This window comes from Lemur catta, chromosome 17 (genome assembly GCF_020740605.2).
Source record: "Lemur catta isolate mLemCat1 chromosome 17, mLemCat1.pri, whole genome shotgun sequence".
In the NCBI taxonomy this organism is placed as follows: Eukaryota; Metazoa; Chordata; class Mammalia; order Primates; family Lemuridae; genus Lemur; species Lemur catta.
Window position 1 is genome coordinate 22,736,447 of NC_059144.1, and position 18,268 is coordinate 22,754,714.

The 18,268-nt window shown below is 48.7% G+C and overlaps 1 protein-coding gene across 1 annotated transcript in view; it reads right to left on the minus strand.

Moving 5' to 3' along the window:
* Window positions 1-17,676, minus strand: part of MMP24 (matrix metallopeptidase 24) — a 43,378-nt gene extending 25,702 nt beyond the window's left edge. Inside the window, exon 1 of the mRNA XM_045528734.1 lies at window positions 17,446-17,676. Within this exon, the coding sequence (XP_045384690.1) occupies window positions 17,446-17,673 (228 nt within the window). The 5' untranslated portion in view covers window positions 17,674-17,676. The remainder of the gene's footprint in view (window positions 1-17,445) is intronic.
* Window positions 17,677-18,268: the final 592 nt, after the last annotated feature.

Consider the following 18,268-nt stretch of genomic DNA (forward strand, 5'->3'; position numbering starts at 1 on the left):
TCCAAAATGATGTCAAAAAAAATTTTTTTTTTTTTTGAGACAGAGTCTTGCTCTGTTGCCCGGGCTACAGTGCCGTGGCATCAGCCTAGCTCATAGCAACCTCAAACTCCTGGGCTCCAGTGATCCTCCTGCCTCAGCCTCCCAGGTAGCTGGGACTACAGGCATGTGCCACCATCCCCGGCTAATTTTTTCTATATAGTTTTAGTTGTCCAGCCAATTTCTTTCTATTTTTTTAGTAGAGATGGTGTCTCGCTCTTGCTAAGGTTGATCTCGAACTCCTGAGCTCAAATGATCCTCCTACCTCGGCCTCCCAGAGTGCTAGGATTATAGGCGTGAGCCACCGCGCCCAGCCCCCAAATTTTTTTTAAATAAAAAAGAATTAACTGTGATAGTCTCCTTTGGTTACACTATCATGGACGCTTCTTTTTTTTTTTTATGTGCTTTTCTGTTTTCTGACTTTTATGCATCGAATTTTTTTTTTTTTAAGGAGAAAAACTTTATCAGGGCAAAAGACTCTGAAAGAAGCTTGGGTGATGGAGCCCAAACAAGCAACGAATGTGACGCATGTAACGGTGATTATTCCCACCAAAAAGCAGGAGGGGATGGAAACCTGAAGAAACGAGAGCATCAGGAAATACCTGTGGCATCAATGGGCAAATGAGGAAAACATCCATGTATTTCCTGAGCCCACAAGCATTGTCGGGAGCGCTCCCATGTGCCCGGCTCGAAGCTAGTAACCATTTCCCGTCCTCAGAGGGTTATTCTGGGCACCAAGTGAGCTAATGAAGGTATGATTCCCTTCCTATCTACAGCTTTTGTTTCCTGTTTCTATACGAACAGGCTTATTGTGGCTGTGTCTTTTATTATCATAAGTCAAGTCGAACCATTTTTGGAAGGAGGAAGAGCAGAAACTATAAATAAGTTATTATTTATTTCACCAAAGTTGATGGTAACATCTTTACTGCCTTGTGATAAAATCCATCTGACGATTAAAAACAAAATTGTCAAAATAAAAAAGCCTTAAACATCCGCAACAGAGTAACAACCTTACCTCTCTCACATTTGGTATCTAAAACATGGTTTTCATTCTGAATGATGGCACGGAATATCAATACTTCTTGCAGTTCCCCAAACATTGATTCTCTTTCATGCCTTTGTGTTTTTCCCTCTGTCTAATATACTTCTTAGTCTGCCAAAAATTTTTCACATTTTAAAGTTCAACCCATAAATTACTACCTCTGGAAGGCTTCCCTGACTTGCCAGGCTAAGTTATTTTCTCCCTCTTCTGTGCTCCCCAAAGCCCCGAATACAAACATTATAGATCTTATACTATCGGGCTCTAATCTTACTTATCCATCTCCTCCAGACTCTAAGCTTCTCAAGGGAAGGGTCTATATCTTACGCATCTCTATATTCCCAGTGCCCAGGACTGTGCTGGACACACAGTAGCCATTCATGACGTCCATTCGACAAGCATTATTGAGCACTTACTACATGCCAGGCACTGTGCAAGGCTCTGGAACGCAAAGATGAATGGGAACTCACAGACTGACAAGTAAACCCAAAATGAAAATATAGTGCTAAAAGCAGGAAAGGACAGAGTTCTATGGGAGAACCCGAGAAGAGTTCTTATCCACAGACGGGGGGTGGATAGGGAGAAAGAGGAATTCAGGGAAAGCGTCCCAGGTGGGAATTGAGCTAACACTTAAAGGACACAGCATGTGCAATTGCCTGGAAGTGCAGCAGAGCGTGGCACACTCTGAGCAGTATTTAAAATGGCTCAAAGTTTAGGGGGTGGTGGCAGTGAGTGGAGAAGCTGGGAAGGAGGGGAGTGGAGAGAGATGATATATAATTATTGATTCACAGAGTGGAAAAATTACAAAGAGTCACTTGTGATTTGACTGTGGCCTAGGATCAGCCAAAAAGCTCAAGTAACACACCTGCAAATGGAAATGACAGGGAAACTGACGAGTCACCCTTCTGTTAATCTACGCGCCCCAATTTCTATTCCCGGGTGAAGTCGTGTCATCAAAGCTTTCAGGCCCCATACCACATTCTCTCAGCCTCTCACAGCCAGAATGTCACGTTATGTTCCTTTTCTTTAGGGAAACTTTAATTAAAAACTTTCAGATTGAATAAACAGGGTAGTTTAGTGGGAAAGAGACATACAGTCCTGAGATCAAATCCTGAATTCACATCCTGGCTATGTGGCCCTGGGCAAACTGAGCTTCCGTTTCCTTATTTGTAAAATGTAAATAATAATTCCTCCTCCACAGCGTTGTTGTGAAGATGAGATGAATGAATACACCTGACACCTGACACGTAGCAATCACTCAGAAAGTGTTTGCTATCTTTTGGGATGGTGTTTCTGCTACTTTTGTGAAATCGAGGTGGAAAACAGGGTTTAACTCCCTCTCTGCCTTTTGACATCTAGTCATACTGTGCTCCCTGGACCAGGAACCTGTCTTCGTGGGTCCTACGGAGGGTAGTCCAGCTTTCACGATCAAGTCCGTGGACACGGCCATTCCTCATGGAAGACTGGGAGCACTGCCTAGGGTCTGGGGCTGAGTGGACGTGCAGAAACGATGGCTAAAGTGAACTGTATACTTTTCACTCTCTCACTCACCTTTCTTAGGACCAAACACAATCACTTTCTACAAGGCTTTAGCTTGAAGATAACGCTTTCCCGACAGGAGATTCTGTTTGCTTTAAGGTATACGAAAAGAAGCACTGGGTAGCCCGATGCCTTTCCCTCGTGGCCTTTTTGCCAGGAACCTGTCAGCCAAATTTATGGCTTAAGCGTTGAGCACAGTGATGCTTGGAAGTAACTATCACTTTTTTCATTCTTCAGACCACCAAGTTATGTTTCATCCTTAAAAGACTTACTTAAAAAACATGTTTTAATCTGCGAGTTGCCTCATGCCATTCCATAAAGAGGTGCGGTACCAATCTAAAATATATCCAATTCCTCCCTCTCTGTCAACGGACTGTATTAGTTCTCTAGAAAGTCCGACTAAGATGAATTACAGCACTGGGCAATGGCGAGGGAAGGACCTTTGCACAGATACTGACAGACCAGTCAGCCAATGGGGTATTTTCTGAGCACCCACCTCTAAGCTAGCGTGGAATGTAAGACTCCTCTCCCCTCCGGCCCGCACTCCTGCTTATGGTAGGAAGTAGGGAACAGGGAACCTTCCACATAAACCCACTTCAGCCTTCTCAGGCTTTGGGGAATGAAAAGTAGCTCTTTGTCAGTAAAGGTCTGGCAACGTGGTTTAGCCCGGAGCCTCTTCTGGGATCCTCAAGCGAGGAGCATCTCAGAGGCAACCCGCATCCATCAGGAAGGTCACAGAGTCTATCTCATCAACATCAGGTGTCAGGCTGTAAGGACTTGGGTCATAGGCAAATGTCTGGGTCAGCACCAAACATTGGAATGGACCAGACACGTGGTGGGGGTGGGGGCAGTGTTAGTGCCTTCTCTGGGCTCTGATTCCCTCAGAGGGTCACTGGGGACAAGCCTCAGGGCTCAGGAGCAAACTCCTAAGAGGGGAAATGGGAGGGGGAGGGGTTGGTCAAATGACAGCATCTAAGCCAGGGAATAGGGCATGGAGATTGGACCTGGCAATGTGTGTGTGTGTGTGTGTATCAGAGGGTAGGAGGCTAAGTAAGATGCATTAGGGGTCTGACCATTCCAGCTTCTGATGCTTAACCCTGTCTCTGCCACTCACTTGCTCTGTAACCCAAGCAATCCTTTTCCTTCTCTGGGCGGAAGCCCCTGAGGCTGGAGCACGTGTTCTACACTCCAGTCACACCAATATTCCAAACACTCCCTGCCCATTCACACTTCCAGGCTGTTTCTACTGCCTCCCAAGCCCATTCTCTTTATGCACGTTAGCAAACTCCTACTCATCCTTCAAGGTCTAGCTCAAACGTCACCTGCTTTCTTAAACCTTCCCTAGTTCTCCCTGGCAGAGCTAGCGGCTGTCCTCCTTACTCCTATTGTACTCTGTACACACTGCTCTGAACACAGCTACCATAATGGTCATACCCATTGGTTGATATGTCTGTTTTCCACACTAGATCGAGTTCCTGGGGACCAAAGACTGTGCAGTAAGTTATTTTTGCATCTGTTACAGTACTTAGCACAGTGCCTGGCACAACAAATAATCACTGAGTTCATGAATGAATGAGTGAATGAATGAACAGTCGGTCTAGGAGGCACTGCCTGAGTACCAAGGAGGGGATTTCATCTTGGGAAGGTTTAATGAGTACTACACACCATTAAAGCACCAAGCGCAATTCCTGGTATCTATTAGAGGTTTCAGAAAAACATCTGCTGAAATTCAATCTATTGTGGTTTGACTTCCTTGCTTGATGAAGCAATAGGTTCCACTGTACCATTTGAAAAGAAGATAAAATCCACTAGCAGAAAAAAAAAGCCCCATTCAGTTTTAAACAGAATGACCTTGCTTTCATCTTTTTACACCTGGATCCATTAATCAATCACCAACCACGTCAGATCTAACCTTTACAGCTCAGCTAACCAACTCTAAGATGTCTGTCACCCTTCAAGTGCTGAAAGAGGTGTAAACCCAGAGGAAGTGAGAGAAGTCTGAGTGCTAGCAGGGACCGAAATAGCCGGGCTGAACCAAAGATGTGGAGATCACAGACCACACCCTGCCATTGGTCTGCCGGCCCGAAGGCGGGATTTTGGTTCCTGAGAAGCCAAAGCTGAGACATTCAGGAGTGGTGGCGGGGAAAGGAGAGAGCAGAGAATGACAAGGAGGAAAAAAATGTAGAGGGAAGAGAGCGGCAGACAGCAGAGGCGGTGGTGCGATTAGAAGTGGCGATGAGGGTGGCGGGAGGCAGATCACGGGCAGGGCTGCCAAGTGCGCCCGGAAAGCAGAGATGCCCGTGGGGAGGGCAGGGGAGGGCACCGGTCAAGATAGCGGGGTCCCCAGCGGGGACTGGGGAGCATCGCTCCTGGGTTGGAGCAGGAGCCTCCACCAGACCGTGCAGGCCTGGAAAAGAGCGGGAGAATGCTCAGGACATGAAAGGGACATGAAGTCTACAAAGGAGGACCAGGCAGGAAGGTGTCAAATGTAGAAGCATGGGCTAGAACGAGGAAGAAAGAGTAAAAGATGTTGATCAAAGAACTTGGGCAACTGACGTCATAATCTAGGTTGATGATGTGAGCAACAGGAACAAGGCACTGGCTTCCACATGCGTGGGAGTTTCAAGCCCAGGTCTAGGGCTTTTATATGTAGAGGGACAGGGACAAACTGGAGCTTGATTATGGGAGAGCAGCCAGGACAGTGAGGGAACTGGGAACCATGTCCTGGGAGGATGGACGAGGGATGTTTAGGCTGCAGAGGAGAGGGAACATGAAGGAGAACATTCTGATTGGTACAGAGGGCGAAACTGAGACCAGAATGAGAGATTGCAGGACATAGATCTTAACTCATTGTAAGAAATAACTTTTTTTTTTTTAAGAGACAGGGTCTCACTCCGTCTCCCAGGATAGAGTGCAGCGGCATCATCACAGTGCATTGTAACCTCGAACTCTTGGGCTTAAGCGATCCTTCGGCCTCAGCCTCCCCAGTAGCTGGGACTGCAGGCACACACCACCAAGACTGGCTAATTTTTAATTTTTTGTAGAGATGGGGTCTCTCTATATTGCTCAGGCTGGTCTTAAAGTCCTGAGCTCAAGCGATCCTCCCGCCTCGGCCTCCCGAAGTGCTGGGATTACAGGCGTGAGCCACCGCCCCGCCCAGAAACAACTTCTTACCAGTCAGAGATGTTCTAATTATAAAAACCATGATAATAGCTACCATTATTAGACCGCCTACTGTGTTCCCGGCATTGTGCTAGGCACTCTAGAATGCAACAATTCCCCCCAAACCCCAGTAGGAATTATGATCCCTGATTTGTAGATGAAGAGACTGAAGTTCAGGGAGGTTATGTAATTACAGTCAGCCCTCCATATCCATGGATGTGGACCCTGCGGATGCAGAACCCGCGGACATGGAGGCCCTAAGGGACTTGGGTATCCACAGGGCCCTGGAACCTATGCCCCATGGACACCAAGGGAACGAATGTACCCAGAGCCCCAAAGCTAGCAAGTGGCAGGATTCAGGCATTCCATGCTGTGAGGCCATAGGACAGGCAGCCCTTTCTCCTCCCAGGACTTCTTGTACCTCACACCCCTAAAGTGCAATGTCTTATGTCAGATCACAGAGAGCTCAATGCCCTTGAGCTATGTCAGGGGATGGCACTGTCACCTGCCCAGTTATCTGAACTAGCAGCTTCACATGACCCTCCCTTTCCTGCACCCCCCACATCTAGTCTTTTACCCCAGAACAGTTGGTTCTATCTCTTAACACCAACTGTTTGGTTCTGTCCATTCATTCATTCCATAAATAGTTATTGAGGACCTACTATGTAGCAGGTGCTGTGTGCGAGGGCCGTAACGGTGAACACAAACACCCTTGCTACCCGCTAGTTGCAGTCTAGGGGGAGAAGCTGTGGTGCTAAGTGCTATGAGGAACAAACCAGGTTAAGGAGATAGAGAGTGACGGGTCAGGGAAGGTCTCTGAGGAGGTGACATTTGAGCAAGAGGCCTGGAGGAGGGGAGGGAGTAGGCCATGTGGCTTCTAGGAAAAGTGTTCCTGGAAGAGGGAACAGGAAGCATGAGTGCCCTGAGGTTGCTTTAAGGGCTTTCCGTCTCTTTAATCGAGGGCCTCTGTGATTTGGCCCCTGACCCTTTGCCCATTCCTCGCCTACTGTTCCATGTTCCAGTGAGTTCCGTTTCTTCCAAACCCTGATGTATATTGTTCCTTCTCTCTAGCTCACTCTCCCCGCCACTCTCTGGGGAAGCCTTCCTTGACCCCTTACATCTACACCAGGGGTTCCTCCTACATCCCCTGTCCAGGCCCATCCTTCTCCGTGTCACAGTTCTTACCGCACTGCATTGCAATCACATGTTGAATGACCTGTCTCCTCCTCCTGGCTATAAAATGCATGTGTGTCCTCCTCACCGTCGTAACCCCACGCCTAGCACAGGGTCTGGCGGGACCGTGAAGAAATGGACATGATATGTTCAGTACCGCCTGTAATTTACTAAGGCAGGAAGTACACGTCGCCCACTCAGAAGAGCCGTCTAGTAGCATGGGCTCAATAGCCAGCCCGTGCCCTCTGTGCCTCGGCTCTGCCGCCATCTCCGGGTCCTTCACCCATACCTCTTTGGCCAATCCTAACATTGGCAGACGGTCCATCAGCAGCATCAGCCCCAACACTGAGATTCTATCACATCCCTGTGTACCAGCGTGAAGGCGGCCTAAGGTCATCCTTCGCCACCCACTGCTGTGTAGCTTAGTCCCTATGACTTGGTTTTTGCATCAGTTTCTCTGTCTGGTGCTCAAGTCATAAGCTGAGATCGTGATGACCCTAGTATGTTTCTCAAGGTCTCAGATTCCCTGCCTGGTTCTCAGACAGCCTCTCCAGAGAGTTAGACAGTACTCCCTATACACCTGGGAGTGGCATGGGGTCCTATCTGAAAAGACAGGTCACGTGGGACCAAGATGCCACCACACACCAAATATTGCCTAACTTTTCTCTTTCCAAATGACCTGACTTTAAGCGAGGGTTGTGCCGGGCACTGTGGCTCATGTCTGTAATCACAGCACTTTGGGATGCTGAGGCAGGAGGTTTGCTTGAGGCCAGGAGTTTGAGACAAGCCTGAGCAACACAGCAAAACCTCATCTCTACAAAAAAATGTAAAAATTAGCCAGGCATGGAGGCACATGCCTGTAGTCCTAGCTACTAGGGTAGGTAAAATAATGGCCCTTCAAAGACGTCTACGTCCTAATCCCTGAAACCTGTGAACATACTACCTGGCAAAAGAGACTTTACAGATAAGAAGAAGTTAAGGATCTTCAGATGGGGCGATCATCCTGGATTACCCAGGTGGGCCTAATGGAATCACAAGCGTCCTTATAAGAGGGAGGCAGGCGGGTCGTAGATGCAGATGTAGACCTGCTGGAACGTGCTACAAGCCAAGGACTGTGGGTGGCCTCTAGAAACTGGAAAAGGCAAGGCAAGGATCCTCCTCTAGAGCTTCCAGAAGGAACACAGCCCTGCCAACACCTTGATTTTATGTATGTATGTATTGAAACAGGGTCTTGCTCTATTGCCCAGGCTGGGACACGGTGACTCGATCATAACTCACTACAGTCTTGAACTCCTGGGCTCAAGCGATCCTCCTTCCTCAGCCTCCCCAGCAGCTAGGACTACAGGTATGTACGATTATGCCCAGCTGATTTGAAAACAACTTTTTAAAGAGATGGGGTCTTGCTATGTTGCCCAGGCTGGTCTCAAACTCCTGGCCTCAAGTGATTCTCCCACCTTGGCCTCCCAGACGGCTGGGATTATAGGCATGAGCCACTGCACCCAGCCAACACCTTGATTTTAGTCCCATAAGATCCATTTTGGACTTCTGACCTCCAGAAATGTAAGATAATAACTTTGTGTTGTTGTAAGACACTAATTTTGGTTATTTGTTATTTGTCACAGCAGTAATAGGAAACTAATACATGCACAGAAAGCATTTAGCTGATTCTAGCACATAGTAAGTGTTCTTGCTATGTTATTGTCTGTGTTCCTGTTCCCACACTCCTCAGTAATGGACTGACCACCACTTTTGGTCATTGAGCCAGACCAAATCGTTAGGTCTCTGGGGTGACTCCTCAGGGATCAGCACCATCCCCGTGTTAGTTCCCTCCAATTCTTGTCCCACCCAAAGCCCGCTTCCTCCTCTGCCCATACGACCGAGGCTCCAGCCTTGCTGCTCAGCCCACCTGAGTTATGACTGACTTACAATTGCCTACTGGGCATACCCATTCAGGTAGCTGGAAAATGCACTGGTCAACGATACTTAGAGATCATCTAATTTAACATGCTTGTTTTGCAAAAGAGAAAAATAAAACTCAGGGAGGGGAAATAACTTATCCAAAACCATGAACAAGTTGGCAGGGAAATCAGAAATGGAGCCAAGCCGCCCTGCCTCCCAGGGAGGGCTCTTTCTGTCATGCTACACCCTCCACGCTAGCTCTGGTTTGCCTCCAAATGCTGTTTCTTTCTTTTTTTTTCCTTCACTTACAGCCAGTCTAAAAAGGGCCTCAGGATCGCCCACAGTGCCCAGCTTAGCTTCTTGACAAACACCTTCATGGTGCAGCATTGCCTGTTGGCTGCCATCGGCTCTTGAGTGGGTGGTAAGTGCACTAGCGGGAATTCCCTGGCGCTCCGCACGATGTCCTTGGCCCACTCCCAGGAGGCCACCACAAGCCAGACAATCACCATGCCCGGGGAGGTGGCGCATTTGGGGTTTTGGGTTAGCATTGGGATGTCCGAGTTTTCCGATTCTGGGGAGGCCTCTGCCCGAGCCAGGAGCGTGGCCATGGTCTCATTCGCTCTCTGAGAGGGGAGGAGCCTTAGTCTCCCTCACCCTTTCCTGTGCCCTCCTGCAAGCCTGCCACAGTCTTCTGTCCCTTGAGGCTTGCTGTCTTGAAGAGTTAAGAAAAGGGAGGAGGGAAGACAAAGACCAGGGGTTAGTGGTTAGTGCTTCTTAACACTAACAGGGGGGTGGCTGAAATCTATAACTCCTAAGCAATTATGTAAAGTTCCACTCCGTGAGCTTAAGTGGACTGAGTGTGAAAGCCAGTGTTAAAGTCCAAGTTCCTTAGCATGACACTCAACAAGCCTCACGATCTGATGCCAGTGCACCTTTCCAGCCCTGTCTTCTGTCCTGTGCCTCCTCCCCAAGTACCCCAACCTCTAGCCACACTGACCTGCTTGTGCTGCCTGAACACCTCCTGCAGATTCCTACCTCTGGGCCTTCATTTCATTCCCTCTCCTGGGAATGCCTTTCCCACATGTGTTCTGGCCTCTCCCTGATGGGCTATTAGATACCCTTCAAAAAGTGACTTGACCACCACCTCTCCAGGGAGGGCTGTCTGCCCAGGGTTAAACGGACATCCTCTGTGCCCCCAGTGGCATCACCTGCACCCCCATTCATAGCATGTTTCCTGTGACGTTGTAAGTGATGGTTTACACGCCTGCTGTCCCCCCGGAGCTCTTCCTCATGGAGCTCACAGCCTGCTGGGGGAGCTAGACATGGAAATGAACACTTCACTACAACTGTGATACGTGGAATGCAAGAGAAGGACTAGGTGCTATGGGAGTGTGTGACAGGAGATACAGGCTGCAATGTCAGGGACGGCCTCCTGGAGGACATGACATCTTAGGCACACCTGTGAATGAAAAGAGGTGAGGTGAAGGCCGAGAATGAGCATTCCGGGAAAAACACTATCTTATTGAATTCCTGAATGGGCAGGAGCGTGCATATTAGAAAAAGAGAAGGAAAACCAGGGTGACTAGAGCCTAGTGACCAGTGGGGCCAGGGGTGGCATAAAAGGAAGCCAGAGAGGTGGGAAGGACTCAGTCATGCAGGGCCACACTGAGCCCCGTGCTGGGTGCTGGGCACACGGGGGTTGTACTACTGTTCTTTCTACTTTCATGTGCATCTGAATTTTTTCCACAATAAAAATTAAAAGGAAGAAGTAATAGTAGTATAGTAATAATACTTTAGCCTTTGTCCTAAAAGATATTGTAAGCAAGTTGAGGGTGGGAGTAACACAATCAAATTTGTGGTTTGTTTTTAAATTTTTTTATTCATCAATACCTCAATCATTCAGAAAGTCATAAAAATACAAGAAATACTAGATAATCACCAAATGGCTTTGTCAAATCTTAGTTTTTGCTATATTGGCTTCAGATATAACTGACTCCCGCCTAAGTTTATTTTTAAAAGGTCACTCTGGCTGCCGTGTGGAGAAGGATTAGAGGCAGGCGGGAGAGGAGGATCAGGTGGGTAGAAGTTTGGTCTCAGGTGGAGGCAGTGGAGGTGGAGAGAAATGGACACAGTAAAGATCTATTCAGGAGGTGGCATTGCAGGGGCTTGGCAATTGATCCCGGGAGGCAGAGGACGAGCGAAAGAGGTAAAAGCCAACTCTTCCCTCTCTGGCCTGGTGCTTTTGGGGCTCATAAGTGTTTGTGGAATAGAATTGAGTTTTAAAATTATTGCTAACAAAAGTTAATAACAATGACTTTCTTTCCTCTACTTACTTTGTTATAACATGTATAATCTTTGGGAGAGTGTTATCTTTATATATATGTGATTTTGCTGCTATCCTATAAGTCATTGAAGCCTAGATCAAAGTTGCCTTTAAAAACAAATGCACAAGGCCAGGCACGGTGGCTCACGCCTGTAATCCTAGCACTCTGGGAGGCTGAGGCAGGGGGATCGCTTGAGCTCAGGAGTTTGAGACCAGCCTGAGCAAGAGCAAGACCCCGTCTCTACTAAAAATAGAAAAATTAGCTGGTTGTAGTGACGTGCCTATAGTCCCAGCTACTAGGGAGGCTGAGGCAGGAAGATCGCTTGAGCCCAAGGGTTTGAGGTTGCAGTGAGCTATGATGACACCACTGTACTCTACCCAGGGCAAGAGAGCGAGACTCTGTCTCAAAAAAAAAACCAAGCAAACAAACAAAAGAGCCAAACCAAAAAAATAAAACAAATGCACGGAGTAATGATGAAGAAAAATTAGTGAAGAACTTGATTAGAATCAATCCTGAAGTCCAGAGAAACCAAATGATTGGTTCCAAAATCTCTCAGCAGGGAGGGCTGGAGCTGGAATTCACACCTATATCCACATGCTACTCCCTAAAACGGGCACTCGGCCCTACGTTGTGCTAATAAAGCTTAAAAGCACAAAGGGCAGGAGCCAGCGGCCAGAACAACTCAGGAACAAGCCCCAGTCCCTCCGCCTCCTCCACACAGCTCTGAGCAGGTCACTTCTCTGCTCAGAAACCTTTAGTGACTCCCCTCAGCCTTTGGATAAAAGCCAACTGCACAATCTGCTCTTGGCCTCCCTTTCTAGCCTCTCCTCCTTATGTGCTCTTACTGGAACCAGCAAGTAACTTGATGCTCCAGGTATAGCAAATTATCCCATTTCCTAAACATGCCATGCACTTTTATGCAGCCACAGTTTGTGTTTTTCCTTCTGTTTGGACGGCCCCACTCACCATTCTCCATCCTTCTCCTCCCTCAAAGTTTCTTCTCAGATACCACCGTCCCCTGAAGCATTCTCAGACTAACTGAGGTTGGGGAACATATCCTCCTGCTTCAGTGCTTCCCCATACCTTGCTTACCCCTCTAGCCTGCATTCATTTATCCTTCAAAAAAGGGCACTGGCTTGTGTGTGACAAGCACTAGGCAGAGAAGTTGGTGGGGGACACAGACAATAAAATCAATTTAAAAATATTTATCACATGCCTAGAATGTCAGCCACCAGGGGGCATTGGCTGCCATCTATTCCTCCTGTCTTGAGTTCAAACATTACCTATTTTATAAAGCTAGGCACTTCCTAAGATTAGCCGTTTTGGTACAATTATAATTTACTTTTATTACTACTGAAACTAACTCTTTCAAGGACTGGCGTGGGACAGACTTGAAAGTTAGAGAGGTTTGGCTAAAAGGTTATTACAATAATCCAGAACAGGAAACTTTCCTGTAGAGGGGAGAGCACTGAGCCCAAGGACTCCACCTTCTGGTCCTTGCTTTACTGTTTATTAACTACATGCGGGTCCCTGGATAAGGCGATGGGTAAGTCGCATCACCTCTTTGAGTCTCTGTTTCCTCAGCTATAAAATGAGGAGACTATTCTCCTTATCTACCTCGTGCTGTTGCTGCCAGGACCAAATGGGGCCACACACGTGAAGGCATCTGGAAAGTACAAAGCACCTTACAGACATAAGGGGCTATTAAATAGGAAAACCCACAGGAACAATAAATAAGAGAAAATGAATTAAAAATATGGCAGACTAGATTCAGCTTATATAAAAGGAAGAACTTCCTAACAGTGAGCATTTATTTTCCAGACAAGAATGAAGATCTACTGGAGGCCATGGGCACAGTGAAAGAATTTTGGGGCTTGGGAGTATGTTTCCTAATGACACCCCCTCCCCACAACTCATTCAGGGCTCTAGCCTTCCTTGCTACAGGTGCAAACCAAAGACTGTTCTCCACCTGCCCAGAGCAAATCATTCAAAACCAGTCTCAAGGGCAGAAATCCATATGCCCTGGGTCTAGGAGTCACACCCCGTAACTGGTGTGGCCTGTGCTAATGGGCTTGTCTCTTTCTGCCTGATCTGACCTTCCTCAGAATCAAGTTGGAAACCGGGAAGGCCAAAAAACTACTTGAGGGGCATTCTACTGAGCTAATAACAAGAGAAAAGGGTGCTTTTAACAAGTCAAATGCAGGAAGCCAATTAGAGAATCAGTGAGACCCCCCTCATGTGCAAAATACAAAAGAAAGATTCAAGAAGGCAAATGAGAAGATAAGGTCAATTTTTTTTTTTTGGCTTGGTAATGAAAGATCAGAGATATGAAATCAAAACCCAACAACAATGAAAAATGCTTTCAATTTAGAAAACAGAACTGGGAAAGCACTACAGTAGTTCTGAATCACCTACTATTAAGTTTTGTGCCCTTGGGCAACTCACTTAAGGCAATTCAAGAAGTACCAAGTAAGTGCTAGTGTGAGCACTGGGTGATCTCTAAGGTCAAGGCTACCTCTCAATTCCTTTCTATTGTATGTCACTACTATTAGATGACAATCTACCTAAAGAAATTATGAAAGAACTAAAGGGTGAAATTTTGGAACCACTGTCAAAAGGAATGACCTCTATTTGCCCTGAAGGAAGGACAGGTGGGCAGTGAGTCCCATCCCTAAGAAGGGTTTTAGAAGGGAGCTTGAGACCCGCATGCCCATGAGTGCCTATTTCAGACCCTCACAAATTTTTTTTTTTTTTTTTTTGAGACAGAGTCTTGCTCTGTTTCCTGGGCTAGAGTGTTGTGGCGTCAGCCTGGCTCACAGCAACCTCAAACTCCTGGGCTTCTGCCTCAGCCTCCCAAGTGGCTGGGACTACAGGCACGCGCCACCATGCCTGGCTAATTTTTTTTCTATATATTTTTAGTTGTTCAGATTATTTCTTTCTATTTTTAGTAGAGATGGGGTCTTGCTCTTGCTCAGGCTGGTCTTGAACTCCTGACCTTGAGCAATCCTCCCTCCTCGGCCTCCCAGAGTGCTAGGATTACAGGCGTGAGCCACCACGCCTGGTCCCTCACAACTTTTTGACTTAAGGGATAAAGAGTAGAATCATGGAATGCTCATTGAATACTTCATGGTGAGCATTGAGAGTTGGGGATTGTGTTAGATCTAAAAACATAAAGCATTTTGGTTGGGGAAGGCCCTGCCTAAGAACCACAACTCCCCCCTCCAATAATGTTTAAGTATTTAAAAAAGACAAATGACAAACTGGCTGGGGCTGCCTCAAAGTGTTACCCCAAGAAGAGAGAAATAAATGATGATGACTAGAGAAATCAGGGAAAGTTTCTTGGAGAAGCAGGGCTTGAGCTGAAACTTTAAGGAAAGGTTTCAGATGAATGGGCGGGGGTGCAGAAGTAAACAACATGTGACAATATCCAGAGAAACACGGGTAGCTTGTCTTAGGATACAGGAGAGACAAGCTCGCCTGGAGTAAGGATGCATTATCCATAAGCACTGGGAAATACAGCTCACTAATGGGGAGATAGGGTGGAGTCAGACTCCAGAGGCCTTAAAAGACAGAGGAGTAAGCAACATTATCTGCTGGCTTAAAAGCAACAATATTTCTGTAAGGTTTCAATCATGTGATCCACTAGTGTTCAATGAAAGGATAATTTGGCACAAATGGTTGAGAGAATATAATTTTGGATATAATTCATCTATCTTTCAGAACATATTAGACATTTAAAATGGAGTCATTGTGGAATTAAGGGTGATGTTCTTTATCAGGGCCTGAGAACTCAGAGATAGAAAACAAAAAATGGTCACGTTTCTGAATGAAAGGGGATTAACAGTATAGGGGACCCCAAGAGACCATGCTGGAACCTGTCTGGCTTGAATTTTTTATAAGTGATCCAGAAGAAGTAGAACAAAGTAAAAATTTCAGGGCTGCAGATCATATGAAGCCCTTTCAGATAGGAAAATGCTATGCCCAAAGAGAGGGAAGAGAAGGGAAGGAGAGGGGTGGGGAGGACAGAGAGGGAGAGAGAGTGAATGCAGCACAAGCACTTGAAGGAAGGAAGGTACTGAGTACCATGCAAAATGGCAGATAAACGTCAATGTGGGCAAATGTAAGGTAATGCACTTAGATAAAAATAATCCATATGTTGGGTGTTGTATTCCAGGCGATCAGTTTTGATCCAGGAAAAGGATCAGGGAGCTATTACAGTGGCTTAATGTGTTGAGGTCAGGAAGGCTGACATAGGGATGGGAGGAGCAAGACAGGACCTGGAAACCAAAGAAGAAACCATCCTTGTTTTATGCAAAACCATAGGGTTCCACATCTGGGAACAATGGTCAAGTTTACATCTATCAAAAATTAGGGCCCAAAGATATCCAGAAAAGGGCAAGTAAAATGACCCGGACAATGAATATGGCTACTTTAGGGGTAGCCTGTCAGAAGGGGGAAACTTAAATTTGAAAAGACCAAGGCTAAGAGCAGTGGAGTAATCCTAGCCTGTGAAACTGATAAGGATAAAGACTTGGTAAACATAACCTTCTCTCCAAATCCCGACATATTCAAGCAAATAGCCTCCTCTTAATGCTTAAAATATCATAGGAATAAAAAGGTTTCAAAGTTGAGGTCATCTAGCCTTATCTCTTTATGTTAGAGATGGTGAAATTCAAGCCTAGAGAGGGCAAGGAAATGGCTCAAGGTCACAGAAACCACTGGGGGGCCAAGGTCAGATTAGAGCCCAGGCCTCCTAAATCCTAGGCCAGGGTCTTTCCTTCTCATCCTGTATACTCAGGAAGTCTAAAAGAATCCGACTTTTTCTAGGATACAAACTCATGGAATGTATTACTTTAACATGTGATAAAGCTGAAAACACAAACAAGTTAGGGAAAGTTTTCACTAAAAGTCATCCAGCAATTATAAAATCTTTGGAGGACAACCACCAACTGGGGCTAAAGATTCTTTTACACACTCTCATTTTTTGGGAACATGTAACCCTTTGAGAGTTTAAAGAAATCTAGGTTTCCACTCCTAAAAAACACACATTTGCACATACACAGTTTTGCACATTTGAGAGAATTTATGACCCCCTGAATCCCATGCCCAATTAAAAATCTGCTCCCGCAGATTCTTCTGAAAAAACAAACAAACAAACAAACAAACAAACAGATTGCCTGCTTCAACAAATACACTCCATCTCTTAGGATGACTGAGACAATCACCCTGATTTTCCCCAGCAAAAATACTATTGGCCCAACACAGTTTATTAGAATTGCAGACCTCTAGGTTGGAAGAGACCAGAGATATTACCTAGTCCAACTACCCCACCCCTCATGAGATATAGAATAATGTCTTGGGTAAATATAAAGAGACTAGAGTCAGCTTGCATAGGTTAGAATCCCAACTCCATCATTCACTGGCTGTGTGACCTTGGGCAAGTTACTTAAGCTCTTTGAGTCTATGTCCCCATCTGTAAAATGGGGATAATAACTGCAACTATCTCATAGAGTAGTTATGAGGATTCAGTGAAATAATTCATATAAAACATCGCAGCAGGCCTGGCACATAGTGAGTGTTCAGTAAATGCTAGCTGGCATTATTATTATGATGCATGTATCCGTGCAAGTATTATGCACGCATCCATCCAATCCCCTCCCGGAGCTTTTGCTTGCACATGCCAGCGATGAGCAGCTCGCCGCCTCCTAAACTGGTTGAGCAGCTCCAATTGTTAGAAACTTCTTCCTATATTGCGCCGAAATTTGCTTTCTTGCAAGCCCCACCTCTACCCCTGTGGGCCCTACTCTGCCCTGTGGGGCCACGCAGAACAGGGCTGTCCTACCCCCGCCCGACAGCCCTTCCGACGCGAAGACAGCGATCGAGTCCCTCGCCCCCTCCCCCCCTCCAGCTTGAACATCCTCGGGTTCCTCTCCAACCCACAACAGACTGGCTGCGCTTACTATTTACTCCGAGGCGTCGTACGGCTTCCCTCACACACAGTCGTGCAGGCCACACTCCCCACCGCCACCACAACAGTCCGGACCCTCCCGCTCCGCGCCCGCCCGCTGCCCCTGTCCGCGGTGCTGAAGCCGCTCCCGGCCCCCGGCTCCCGCCCGGGCCGCGGCCCAGACCCCGGGCGCCGACCCCCGGCGCGCCGCCTCCGCCCCCCCGGCAGCAGGCGCGGCCCGGCCCAGGCCCGACCCGGTGCCGCCCCCCGCCCTGCCCCGAGGCCCCGCGCCCGCGTCCGCGCCCGGCCCGGCGCGCCAGCCCCACCTGCCCGGCGAAGGGCGCCTCCGCCCGCGCCGCCCGCGCCGCCGCCCCCGCCGCCCGGTCCCCGGCCCGCGCCGCCCCCGCCGCCCGCGCGGCGCCCGGCAGGCAGCAGAGCGCGGGCAGCAGCAGCAGCAGCCGCCCCGGGGCCCGCCAGCGGCTCCAGCGCGGGGCCCGGCCCGGTGGCGGCGGCGGCGGCCCGGGCGCGGCGCGGCGGCCCCGGCTCCTCGGCATCCCGGCGGCGGGGCCCGGCCGCCCGGCTGCGATGGCGGCGGCGGCGGCTCCGGCTCCGGCCGGGTCCTCCCGCTGCAGCCGCTGCGGAGCCGCCGAGTCACAGCGCCGCGGACACGCGCCCGGCCCGCCTGCCTCCGCCGCCGCCGCCGCCGCCGCCGCCGCCTCGGCCGCCAGCGCGCCCCCGCCTCCGCGCGCCCCGCCCCGCTGGGGGGCGGCCGGGGGGCGCGGGGGCAGCACCCGGGCCGGACCTGCGCGGGCCGCGGCTCCCCGGGCAGCCCCAGGGCAGGGGCCGAGGGGCGCGCTGGAGGGGCTCGCGGGGGCCAAAGGAGCCGCTCCAGAGGCAGGGTCCGAAGGGGCGGGACTGGGGGAGGGGGCTCTGGGGGCAGCCCCGGGGGAGAGGGACGGGGCTCACCAAGAAATCCTGGAGACAGAACCACGGGGTGGCTCTGGGGAAGGACAGCCAGGGGTGGGGGTCTGGAAGCCCTGGGGAGAGGGTCTGAGGGGTGGCCCTGGGGGAGAGACATGGGGGGCGGGCAGGGGAGAGAGGACAGGCCCCAGCTAAAGGCAGGGTTGGCGGAGAATGACTAAAGAAACA